The following is a 12,162-nucleotide window of genomic DNA, read 5'->3' as shown; positions in this document are numbered from 1 at the left end:
AAAAAAAAAAGCTTTTCATAGTACTATTTTTAATTTAGAGCATATTAGTTCCGTGCTCTCTGTCCCATTAAATACATAGGAAAAAGTTCTATGGAGATGTTTGCTGTTACAGCTTTTCTCTGTGCAACTGTGTCCAACTTGGGCAAATACAGCAAACACAGCCTGCTTTACTGAGGGAGAGATCTCCAGGCACCGTGCCAATTGCCATAGAGTAAGGAGGTAACAGGGTGTGGGGGGAATTTCAAGGTATTTCTTAAATCATTGGACAGATTTTAAGGCTATAGTCCTAACCTGCTGTATTTCTTTCCAAATGAGAATTGTCCATGTAACTGAGCTTCTGGAGGCTTGGGGTTTTCTTTATAATTTTCTGGGTACTGTAATACAGGGTTCAATCGTGAGGCATCAGCTGCTAAGAAAGCCACAGTTGGAATTTAGCAGTTTAATTGTCCCTGTGTTTGCTGGTTTAAGGTTACTTATGTTGTTGAGTGTAAATCAAAGCTTTCAAGGTTAACAGTTCAGGTGAACTACTGCAGTTGTTACTTAATTTGCTGATTTGCCACAACTGATTCTTTCTTTCCTTGTTCTTTCTTCAGTGATAGATTTGCCCTGAACTTCCTGTTCAAAGTGGCAAGAACCAAATGTTCCATACAATGCCTAACTTTGGGCTCAAGTACTTGGACATAGGGATGGTGCAGCCACCCAGCTGTTAGTCATGCACAGGTACTACACTGGCGCAGAAATTGGAAGCAAACTTTTTATTTCCCTTGCTTGCTTTGTATTCCCCAGTTGACTTATTATTTTTTTAAATGGTCATCAGTTCACGTGTCCCTTTGATACCAGGGAAATTTAAACTTTGAAGTATTGATGGGCAGCATTAGTTGCAGGGTGCTGGCCCGTAGAGATGCCATTATGCTTAGTGGAGACTGCCAGGCAGAAAATGTGCCTCGCTTCAACCTTTTAACTTTCCTTCAACACTCTTTAAGTATGTTTGTTTTTAAACCAACTCATAATTTTAAAAAAGGATAATTAGGAGTCTAGTTTAAATACAAAAAGCTTATTCTCTTTCCATACTTACCCAAATGACACGACGCATTTCATACTTTTTTTTTCCTCCCAAGTTCAATATGTTGTGGAGTCTTAAACGTATTTCAGTATTTTCCAGCTTTGTGTTGCATCGTTCCATGTGCACCAATACTTCCCAGAGGTTTGTACTGAATTCCACGGTTCAATAATGGTAGGCAGTTTCTAAGGTTTCCTTTAACCTGTAATTTATATCCAGTAGTGTAGGTTTGTATTTGGGAGTGACAGCAAGTGGTTTTGCGTTTATGGAGCAACTGCTTCTTAAGATGGAGCCCTCATTTAATTTCTTTTCCGAGATGATATGCATTCAAATCCAACAGGCTTTCTCCCAGGCGTGTCAAGAAGAGCCTGCTAATTGATGCAAAGTAATCTTGAGGGTATTGAGCTTTTACAAAAGGGTATTTCCAAACCTGAAATCTCAGTGGTGGGATTTAAATGCTTGTGGTTTGAGTTCTGTCTTCGCAAGAAATTGAGAAGACTGCTTCTGCCGGAGTCCTTAAGGAGTAAGCAAATGCTACTTTTCTTTTTAATTATTATTATTTTTTTGTAAAACTGTTCTCTTCAGTTTTGGATCCATCCAGGTTTTTCCTTCATTATGTATTCATGTTACTTTAAAGCACCAAAAACTGTGTAAACTAGTTAGAGCTCCACACAAAAGTGCACATTTTTTTATATAAGGCTTTCTAATCAAGTTTCACTACTGCATCTTTTTAGCTTGCTGTTTACTCCCTTTTGTAGTTTTACCTACAAGATTTTAAGATAAATCAGCTAAGTCTGAGTTAAATATTAATCACAGTTGTAGCTTTACATTTGTGTGCAATTTAAATATGTTTGAAACCACAATAGGCATAGTTTTGCCTTAGCTAACGTTTGGGGCTTTAGAAGTAATTTTTGCTAGTCCACCTTTAGCGAATTTATAAAGTCTATTGCCCTAGAAAGCTATAGTCAACCAGAGGACCATTTTTGTATTGTTACCTGACTATATAAGTCTGATTTACTGTATGTGCTAATATATTATATTCCTTTTGTTATAGATTGTCCTAATGGCAGGTAAAGCAATAAAATGATTTAAATTCTTAAATGCAATCAGCCTTTTTTTTTTCCCCACCCCTATGTTTTATGTTTTCCTTCACCTTCAGAGGATGAATTGCCAATAAACTGGTGGTAAATGAAGAAACTTAATGGAGGTTTGAGTTTCAGTCCTTGCTCACAGCACAGCTGCCCCTTCCCCTCTGGGGCTGTGTGCGCAACGTGCACAAAAATCACCAGTAGAGGGAGATGCAACTTTGGGAATAGAACATCCCATACTGGAACAACTGCAGGTGGTGTGTGCTGAGAGAGTGAGTTAAATCCTTTCATTTTAATCTATTATGTGCTCACAAGAGTACATGGGGGGGGGGAAAGAAAAGGCCTGTAAGCCCACTGCTGTTGAGAATTCTGTTTGATTGAGGCTATCTAAGATGTGCTTAGGTGAAAGCTGGAAGTGGAAGGACGTGGCTGAATCAAGACAGACTGAGGGACCCTGCTGGGCTGGGTTTTTTTGTCTGCTCTTCAGTTTTGTGCATTAGATCTTTTTTTTTTTTTCCTGACCTTTGTGGCTTCAAAACATTGGGCTCTCTGTGTTAAGCAGAAACATTCCCAACTCCTTCAAACATGAATAGAACAACACCTGTGGGGACATAAAAATTACGCCTACAATCTCTTTAGTAGCTTTACAGAGTGAAGACAGGCAGCCGGTTGAACACTTGTTCTGGGGTTGGACTGAGCTTCACTACAGTTCCCTGTGAAAAACAGCAGTGCTGGCCAAACCAGCTCTGTTACTTCCCTGCACAGTTCAGGCCAGCGTCACCCAGTGCTTGTTAGGCTGGGCAGAATTCCAACCTAAAAAGAAAATGTGGTAGGTGATGCAGCTTGCTGTGAACCTGAGCAGCCTGCAGCACTGCTGATGGCTCTTGGTTAACTGAAAGGTTAGTTTAGAATGAACTTCTAGTAGACTGTTTTTTTTTTTTTCTTTAAGGATGATAAATGATCAACAAAGTTCTCAACGACTTTCCCTAGGCTGCCAAGAAGCTCAGTGTAATCATTCCTGAACAGTTGAAGCAAAAAGCTATTAAAGAGAGCTGCAGTAATCAAACCACGCTTAAGCCTTGCCCTTGGGAGGCAAGGGGAAGCTTACAAATTGAAAGATCTCTGATAACTCCTTCTCTACTTCTTTTTGGTCTTCAGTTCCTATTGCTTCTCCTCAAAATGTGCAGAGATAAGGGGAGGAGGAGGAGCCATTTCTGTTTTCCAGGGAATTCTGATAGCTTGAGTGACTTTAAAGCAAGATGATGCAAGACGGAGCCCCTCACCTCAGCAAAATATTTTGACCAGAAGTGGGTGACTTCTGGGATTGTAGATACAGTCCTGTGTCTTTGAGTAGTTATATCTAAATATATGTATATATATATTATTTATATATATAAATATATATATGTATATAAAAATACATATTTTCTTTCATATTATTTTTTTTTCCCTGCTTTTCTGTTATAACCCAGCCTGGTTCTTCCACCCCAAAGACAGCTGAAAATAGAAGTGATCTTACTGCTCTGCAAGCCAGTGGGATCTGGGGCAGTGTGCACGTATTTGAATTGGTTTGGGCTGGTTGTTTTCTGTTGCAGAGAACCAGGGACAGGGGTCCTGTCTGCTGGTGGGTACTGTGCAGAGGTGCTCCAGTCTGACCACATGAACCAGTGTGTCACCTTGTCTCAGAGTAAGGTTGCTCCTTTCTCACATGCAGTCTTGATTACAGAACACAGACTTAGTAAGAGGAGAATATTCGTGGCATCTCTTTATTCAAGCCTCATCCTTGGATCTAGCTTGTGTCCATCATAGCAAGACCAAGCTCCTGAGCAGGCTGAGCAAACTGCAGGCTGTATGTGTTCCTCTCACCCACAAGGCATGCTCAGCTGCAAACCAGATCTCTGCTTTCCCACAGAGCTGGTGCTTGGGGTGCAAAGACCTCCTGCAGCCACACCACGCTGAGCCCGGCAGCTTTGCTTGAGTGCTCAGCCTGGGAATCCCTGAAGATCTTCCAAAGTTTCCCCTCTCCATCTCATGGGCACTTGTAGATAGAAATGACCAACTGTTAACATTTGTCCCTGGTCTCGTGGGGGTCTCCCCTGCTTCTGAGCAGGAGCTGAGGGCTGTTTATGTGCTCAGCTTCACTCTGTCTCTGTCAGGCCTCGGGCTGCCTGGTGTCATTAGCCACCACCTTGGCTTCTCCATGCAAGTCAATGCACTTCCTCACGGCTTTCAGGATGAGCTGTAACCGCCGGTCCAAGGCCAGGAGATGGGGCTCGGTGAGGACGGGTGCCAGGGGGTCCTGCAGCAGGGATTCTCTCATCACAGCACTCAGCTGGTACTCGGGCTCAGCCAGCAGCTGCAGGTGCAGCAGCGTCGTCCGCTTTATTCTGGAAGAGAAAGAAATCAGACGTCCCAGTGCCAAACTTCACAGCACCCCAGCAAGGGACAGTTGTCTGAGCCCTCTGCTGAGAGAGGGAAGAGGGAGGGAAGATACGGTTCCAGGTAACAATATTTGGAACAAAAAGCTCTTACTGAAGTAATTGGAAATCTCTGCAGAAACCTCTGGTTCTTACTTATTTTTCAGAGTGCTCATACAGCAGATTTTTGTCTTCAGAGAAAAGAATGTTAGAAATCCTCAGCAATGAGCATTCTTCCTCTGAGTCAGATGTGACCTAGTTCCCCAGATGATTGCAGGACAGTGCCACGGTACCAGAAATGACATTTACAGGGCAGAAGGAGAGATAAAATGAAGCTGTGCATCTTAGCTGCTGATGAATGAGGAAAAATCTCTCTAAACTGAGCAAAAAGAGTATTTCCCAGAGCTGATCTGACATTGTGCCTGAAGAGGCACTGAGGATGAAGTATTTCCCTTTGACAGAAGGGAGGATGAAAAGCTATAATCTTGGCGTGCTTTGGGGAATGACATTAGGTACTCTGACATGATTTGTTTAATGCTCAGCAGAAGTACTTTGATTTCAGAGTCTATTACTGAAATGGACCAGTGATCTTAACCATTGCCTTTTGAATTTTGGAAAGATGGCAGCCTGTGTTTGTGGAACCACGCTGACTTAGCCAGAATTTCCATGGAGAAAGATATGATGGGAGAGGAGAGGAGCAATCTTCACTAAACGAGACAAGGACTGGAACAGGAGCTGTGAGAGGTGGGTCAGAACACTAGGAGGCTGCAGGAAGCCAAGCTCGGAGGACTCCAAGCCTTTTTGGATGCTTCCCAGCTCCAAATGAATGGACTGCTGTAGGAAATGAGGCTTTGGGGTGGCTCTGTAATGAGTGGAAGTCATTTTCAAGTTGCAGTTCTTGCCTGTAGCTGGCTCGTTAAAGGTGTGACCTGCAGCTCATCCTACCTAAATTAAGAACAGCTTCTGGGAGGTAGATCTGGGTGAGCAGGAAGGATGTGACCTGCAGGTAGTGCTGCTGGGTCGAAGAGTTCATGTGAACTGCACAAAATAGGAGCACGGCAGAAGGAGTCACTGCAATTATAAATGGAAAGTCTCACTCGGTGCAAACAGCAGTTCTTAAAATTAGATCCGGTAATACGAATATATGGGGAGAGTGCAATTAGCACCCCAAGGCTTACATGGAGCAGGTACAGCAAGGAAATAGATTAGGGATCTCCTAAAGAGAAACCACAGGGAGGAGCAGCTTTTCTTCCTCTTTCTCTTTAATTTAACTTTCAGCTGTTGATTTATGTGGATTAATAAAAGGGTGGCCAAGACAGGATTCAAATGGTAAAATTGATGAGCTTCTCCTTGATGTCGTGAGAAGAAACCTGATTAACTATCAGAGCTGGTGGATGGAGGTTTCACGTTAGCGCACACAGACAAGTGGGGCTGGCAGCACTTTGTGTTGATGTGTTGGGAAATGCAAGGGGATGCTTCTTGGAAGGGTTTGGGCCAACAGAAAAGTCAGTGACAGCCTTTTTGTGTGTGAGACTGATGCTTTGGTGGGCATTCAAGCATCAGATGTTTGCCTGCTGCTGAGCAAGGGAGCTGTTTGTGGGGATTTGGGAAGCTCACCTGGGCATTAGGGTTATTTAGAGGTTCTCATGGGAAAGGGTTTATTGGAGTAGTAAGTATGAAGTGCAGGAATGATGGCTGTGTGACACAGCAGAGCAGCTCGATGCTCTGAGTGACATAAAAGCTTAATTCTTGCTTTGGAGATAACTGGTGGTTTCCATGCTGTGCTGTTTGGTTGGGTTCCCAGGTGGATTCCAGCAGCCAGCGCTGCCGGGCCAGGAGGAACTGATGTGTCTGGGAAGGAAAACAAAGCTGACACTTACACACAGCACTGGGAGAGCGGGGCCAGGATGGAGATTTCATCGTGAGAATGCCGCCCAAACCTGGGGGAAGGAGAGAGCATGGAGTATTACCACCTGCCCATGGCCTCCCCACATCCCCTTGGCCTCCCAGCCTCACCCCCTGGCGTTGTCCAGGTGTAGGAGGAAGCCATCGTCTCCAAACTTGGTGAACATCTCATAGTGGTGACGGTCCATGTTCCCTGGTAAAGGAGGAACAGAGCAGCGGTTTCCCTTGCAAATGCCTGAGTAATTTTCAGACCTATCCCGTGTTTTCTTTCTCGTCAGCATGAAATGCTTTAATTGTACCTATTAGGAAGTCAAATATGGCCATGTCAACGATGTTAAGCAGCCGGTTGCCACTGCTGTAGGGGTAGATCTCCCTCACAGTGTCACAGTAGAGCGGATTCACCTCCCACCTGCAGGACACCAGGGGAGGGGGCACAGAGTCCACTCACAGTCTGTATCCCACTTGTTCTCCTTCCCACACACTCTCTGTAAGGCATATATATGAAGCAGCAGCATTTACCCACTTACTCCTCTTTTCCATCAAACGAGTAGGAGCGGATCCATGGGTTTGGGATGGAGAGCCGCGGCGCCAGGTTGAGGGATGGAAGGAAAGCAGACAGGGACCCTTCCAGGAGGTGAGGATTCCCACACACTGCGTACTCTGTCTTGCACATGTATGGGCACTTGGCAAAGAAGCACACGTTGCTGGCTGGAGGAGAACAGAGAGAACTAGGGAAAGAAGCTATAGGGTGTGGAGCTTGGACTGACCCCTGCCTCATCATGCAACGTATCTAAGCACGTAATGGATGTGAACTGCCAAATCATGGAGAGAACCAGAGTTTTGGTCGATGGATAGACTCAGTCCCATGCTGGGGGAAAGGTTAAGAAGCAGGACAGACCTCAGTTCCCATTCCTGCACAGCCCGTAATCTTTTCCTACCTGGAGAGATGAAGAAGACGCTCTGCAGGACTTCATTCCTGGTGACTTCCAGGATCTCCTTGGTGATGTTGATCAGCCTCCCAACAGTGGGAGGCACCCGTCGGAAATCCAGGATCCTGCCCAAGGAAAGCAGCTCAGTGACACGCAGTGGGACCTGACTGCATGGGGCGGCAGATGCTGCCCGTGCCCTTCCTGCTGGCAAAATGTTTGCCTTCTTGATGGCTGCACCCAAGTGGAGGTGAAACTGGGATTGCTGGAAAAGGCTCCTGGGTTAATTGCTCATTAGCTGTGAGTTTGAAACAAAACAAACCAGGCACCCAGAGCTCAGCTGGGTCAATGCCCAGGATGGACCCAGTGCATGCAGCAAAGCTACAACCTGTGCATCACTTCCCAGCCTGCATGGAGCAAAGCAAAATGAGTACTGGGCTCCCAGTGAGAATTTTCCCCACCACGGTGCTGCTGAGCAGTTGCTGACCCATGGCCAGCACTCCATAGAGCTGAGCACAGCTCCTCTCGTACCTGTCCAGGTGGAAGGCTGCGATCTCAGCATTGTGCCTCTGGAAGTCCACAAAGTAGAAGAAGTCCTCGGGTGTTTCCTCCTCACGTTTTTGCCTGGAAGAAATCCAGGGGTCAATCCTGGGGTGTGCGTGCAGCTGCACCCAGGGGATCCAGGGAGAGACAAAACTAAAGCAGTGCTGAGGATGTGCTGGCCCTGAGGTGACAGCAGCGTGTAGGAGAAAAGTGCCCTGAGGTCCTCCGTTCTCTGGCATCTACAGAGAAAGAGCCTTCCAATGTCAATAAACAGAGTGGGAACACTGATGTTTGCGTGTTACTGGGGAGAGAGCAAGCAGCCAGTAATAATTAAAGGTAGCTTTAATAATTCAAGGTGGCTTTGCTGAGCAAAGGACAGGAGATGCAATGTGACGTGCCCCTCCTTGCCCGAGGATGCCTGCAGCCCTCACTGCAGAGAGCTCCAGTGCTCCCAGCTGCTCATCATGGGCAGTGGGGCTTTGCCTTACCTCATGGGCTTGAACATGGCTTTGCCAAAGTCCTGGAACCTGAGTACCAGCTTCAGGTGCACGCCGCTGGGCTTCACAACTGGAGGAAAAGGGGACGTTAGGTGCCTGTGTGCTACAGATCTGCACCTCTGCACCACGCAAGTCTCCCAAAGTCCATTTGTTGGTCCCCCTGGGGACTTTTTCCTCCCCTCATTGGCACATCAGTGTCTTGGCATCCCCACCCCGTCCTTGTGGGGGCTGTGGGGTTTATCCCTGAGCGGAGTATGGGGATGGAAGCCTGAGGGGAACCCAGTGCCACCCTCCCCACTTGGGTGAAGCAAAGATGTCACAGAGTCCTGGGAGGATGCACTCACTCTGGCTGCAGTCACAGGCTCCCAGCAGAGCTTTCTCATCCTGGCTGTAGTCTGCAAGAGCAGGAAGAGCCGTGAGGAAGGGGCTGTGCAGGGCTTGCTATCAGACCATTTAAAAAGCCAGACTCCCTTCTGATTATAAGCTCCATTTACACGCTAAAGACGCAGGAAGGGCCACAGCCCTTCTCCCATCTCCAGGTAACACAATGACAATCATACAGCACAAAACCCATGGAGAAGCCAGTGCAGGGCTCGGAGTCCCACACTGCGACACTCACCAGCGCTGACGGTGGCAAAGTCGTGCATGTCCTGCAGCAGTCTGCCGACAGCAGGGCTGGAACGAGGGTAGAGCCCATCCCGGCTGATGCCCAGGTGGAACTGCAGCCAGCTGGCTTCAGGGCGCAGCGGGAGCAGCGCAGCTGCAGCCGTAAGGTTGAGCTCCTGCCTGTAGAGCTTGTGTCTCCTGGAAGGGAATGAGCACGGGGTGATGGGGATGGGTGCAGGATGGAAACCCTCGGTGCTGGGAGCAGAGCTGGGGGCTGTTGTGTGATGGGATGGGTTCAGAAAGCCTTTGCTGTGCCGGAGACTTTTTGCCAAATCCAGAAGTTCCAGGCAGCACGACTACTGGAGTCCCAAGTTGTCCCGTGTCCTCTACAGCCTTCGTTCTGGGCAATGGGATGCAGGGGGGCCACCCAGCACTGCGCTGCCTTGGAATTGGTAAAACTGGGGTGAACCTGTCCCATTCTGGCAGGTGGAGTTGTGACAAACCAAAGGTTTGTTACCATAAATCATTTTTCCTCTGATAGGACCCAAGCTTTGCTGGACTGCCACCAAAAGGTCATTTATCCCATGGCTGACAGCATTGGTTTCTCATTAACATCGGCAGAGCCGTGCGTGGCATCTGCGCTCACGATAAAGGGAAAACTGAGTTCAGTTTGCATTGAAAGTGCCAAGATACCTCGGTGAAGGCAAACAGGAGCCGGGGCCGATAGCAAGTGGTTCATTAACCAGTGGGGCCCTGGGGTGCCCAACCCTGCCCCAGGCAGCGGGGTCTGGAGGGCTCCCATCCCTTCTCCATGGTGCACATGGGTAGTGCGGTCAGCCCAGTCCGAGGGAGGCGTTTCAGGGATATTTGGGGAGAAATGTGGGGGATGCTACCAGTCCCACAAATGCAGACGGGGACGGCGAAGCCCCCAGTGAGTGTCAGCAGAATGACGCAGGAATTTTCCCGAGGGAAGCTGCCCACATATTTTACCATATTTGCTCTCCCACTTGCCATGCACGCAGCCTGTCCCCCCCCGCCCCGGATGGCGGTGAGCGGTGCATTACTGATGGGGAAAAAAATGCAGCCTTTGTGCAAGGGGAGGCAGCAGGCACAGGGCTGGGGGCCAGCCGCCCTGCGAGCCTTCAACCCCCAAACGCCGCTCCCTCCAGGGTGCCTGAAATATTTCCCTTTAAAAACAGCCCTCTGCAAAAGACATAATAATGTAAAAAGCAGGTCCATGATAGCTCTGCTCAGCACTGGGCTGCAGGAGGCACCAGGCACTGGGTGCCACTGTCCCCATGGTACTGGGCTGAGTGCTTGGCACTGAGCAGGTCACAGAGTTTGGAGTATGGAATTGTTTCTTCGTGGATAGAAACAAGCTCTGGGTTTGTTTGGTTTTGTTTTTTTTTTTTTATTCTTCCTGCAACCCCATCAGCCACCCCTGCAGACAGATTCTCCTAGCCAAAGTGCTAGGAATGGGAATGAGAAGGCCCCAGACCAATTTATTTCTACCTGCCTGCAGAAACTGTGCTGTGCTGTAGGTGCAGGGCTGAGCTGCAGCTGGGTCCACTCAAGCCATGCAAATGGGTGCTGCACTGATAGCCCCTCCATTCATGCTTCACGTGGGATGGCCATAGGGTCAGCTCTGATCCTGTTCTACCCTGTAGGATGTGTCACACCTTGCGGAGAGCTGGGAATGTGTGCGCAGCCATTACCTACACCATGCTCTGCCAAAACCCATGGGCTGGGAAAGCCATGGCTGCTCGGTCCTATATGGATCCCACTGTCAGCCCAGGGATGTCCCCATGCCAGGAAGATGAGTTGCTGTGGCTGTATGACCTTGAGGCACAGATCACTCTGATGGGCTAGCAAAAAGCACCATGGCAGGCACCTTCCTAACCCACATTCAATTTGCAATGCCAAACAGAGGAGAGAACTGTGGAGTTGCAGGGGCTTGGCTGGAAATCACAGTGGTGCACTTAGCTTTGGGTGCTCTATGGTGGTGTGTAAGGTAGTGCACTATGGAGCTGATCCTGGTCGCATCCCAACTCCCCACAGTGCTTTTCTTTGGGAAGCATCCACCCAGCATCCCAAGCCCTCTCGCCTCGTATTTCCCAGCCGTGTGCTCATCATTGCTCTGTCCCACCCTGCTGACATGCAGCCAATGCACAGCTCGGCCTCACCCCGTGCATTCTCAGGGCAGGGAGAGGAAGAAGAAGCTGGAGGAGTCTGAGCCATGTTCAGGTCACGGTCCCTCCCCTCCTCCACAGTGCCTTCCAGGACACTGGAAACAGGGAAACTTTTCCTGCTGGTGGGTACAAGGAGATAGCTCTGGGGTACAGCACCCAGGGGCTGACACCATTCTGCCCCCACAGTGCTGATGCAGAGTGAAAAAGGCACTTCTCCCTGCTATGCACAACTCGCAGGGTCTTACCCTGCATCCCTGCACCCTTCCCCTCCTCATCTTCCCCATCAGGGACCACAGGAAGCTCCCTCCCAGCAGAACCTCCACGCAGAGCCCTATGACCTATGGGGTGCTGTAGAAAAGGGCAATGGGAAGGACAGCAGAGAGCCAGGAGGTGGGCACGGAGAGGGCCACTGAAGGGGTGCCAAGGGGTTGTGCGCACAGGTCAGGGTGTCTGGGCAAGGGATATCTGGGGGGTGTCCATGCAGGGGGTGCTGGAAGGATGCTCTGGGTACCCAGAGATTGGAATCCAGAGATTGGGGATGTGCACCTGGGGAAGGGGTGCCCAGGGATGGAGTACCAGGGATGTGTGCCTGGAGATGGGTACCTGCGGGTAGGTGCTGGGTTTGGCTGTCTGGAGATTGGAATGGGGTGCCTGTGGATGGGGTGCTGAGTTTGGGATGCCCGAGTACGGGGTGGTCAGAGATTGGAATTTGGGGATGAGTGCCTGGAGATGGGACACAGGGATGGATACCTGGAGATAGGTGCCCGGGGGCGGGTACATGAGGATAGGCGCAGAGGGATGAAGCGCCCGGGGATGGGACGCTGGGTTTGAGGAGCCCGGGGACGGCCGCCCAGGGAGCGGTGCCGTGTCGGGGTACCGCGCGGCGGGACGCACCTGTTCCAGCGGGCCGCCTTCCGCCGGTAGTAGCGCA

General features: G+C 49.1%; 1 protein-coding gene across 1 annotated transcript; it reads right to left on the bottom strand.

The window, feature by feature from the left end:
- Positions 1-3,887: 3,887 nt before the first annotated feature.
- FAM20A (FAM20A golgi associated secretory pathway pseudokinase) lies at positions 3,888-12,160 on the bottom strand (the record flags this gene model as incomplete). Its single annotated transcript, XM_010721505.2, is given in 12 exon segments — positions 3,888-4,306; positions 4,308-4,535; positions 6,446-6,505; positions 6,582-6,663; positions 6,770-6,879; positions 6,998-7,178; positions 7,409-7,524; positions 7,928-8,020; positions 8,428-8,506; positions 8,781-8,831; positions 9,056-9,240; positions 12,126-12,160. Coding segments are annotated over 12 exon segments (1,254 nt in total), but the record flags the coding sequence as incomplete, so codon positions are not given.
- Positions 12,161-12,162: the final 2 nt, after the last annotated feature.

This window comes from Meleagris gallopavo, chromosome 20 (assembly GCF_000146605.3).
Source record: "Meleagris gallopavo isolate NT-WF06-2002-E0010 breed Aviagen turkey brand Nicholas breeding stock chromosome 20, Turkey_5.1, whole genome shotgun sequence".
NCBI lineage: Eukaryota > Metazoa > Chordata > Aves > Galliformes > Phasianidae > Meleagris > Meleagris gallopavo.
This window is presented reverse-complemented; position numbering and strand designations above follow the sequence as displayed.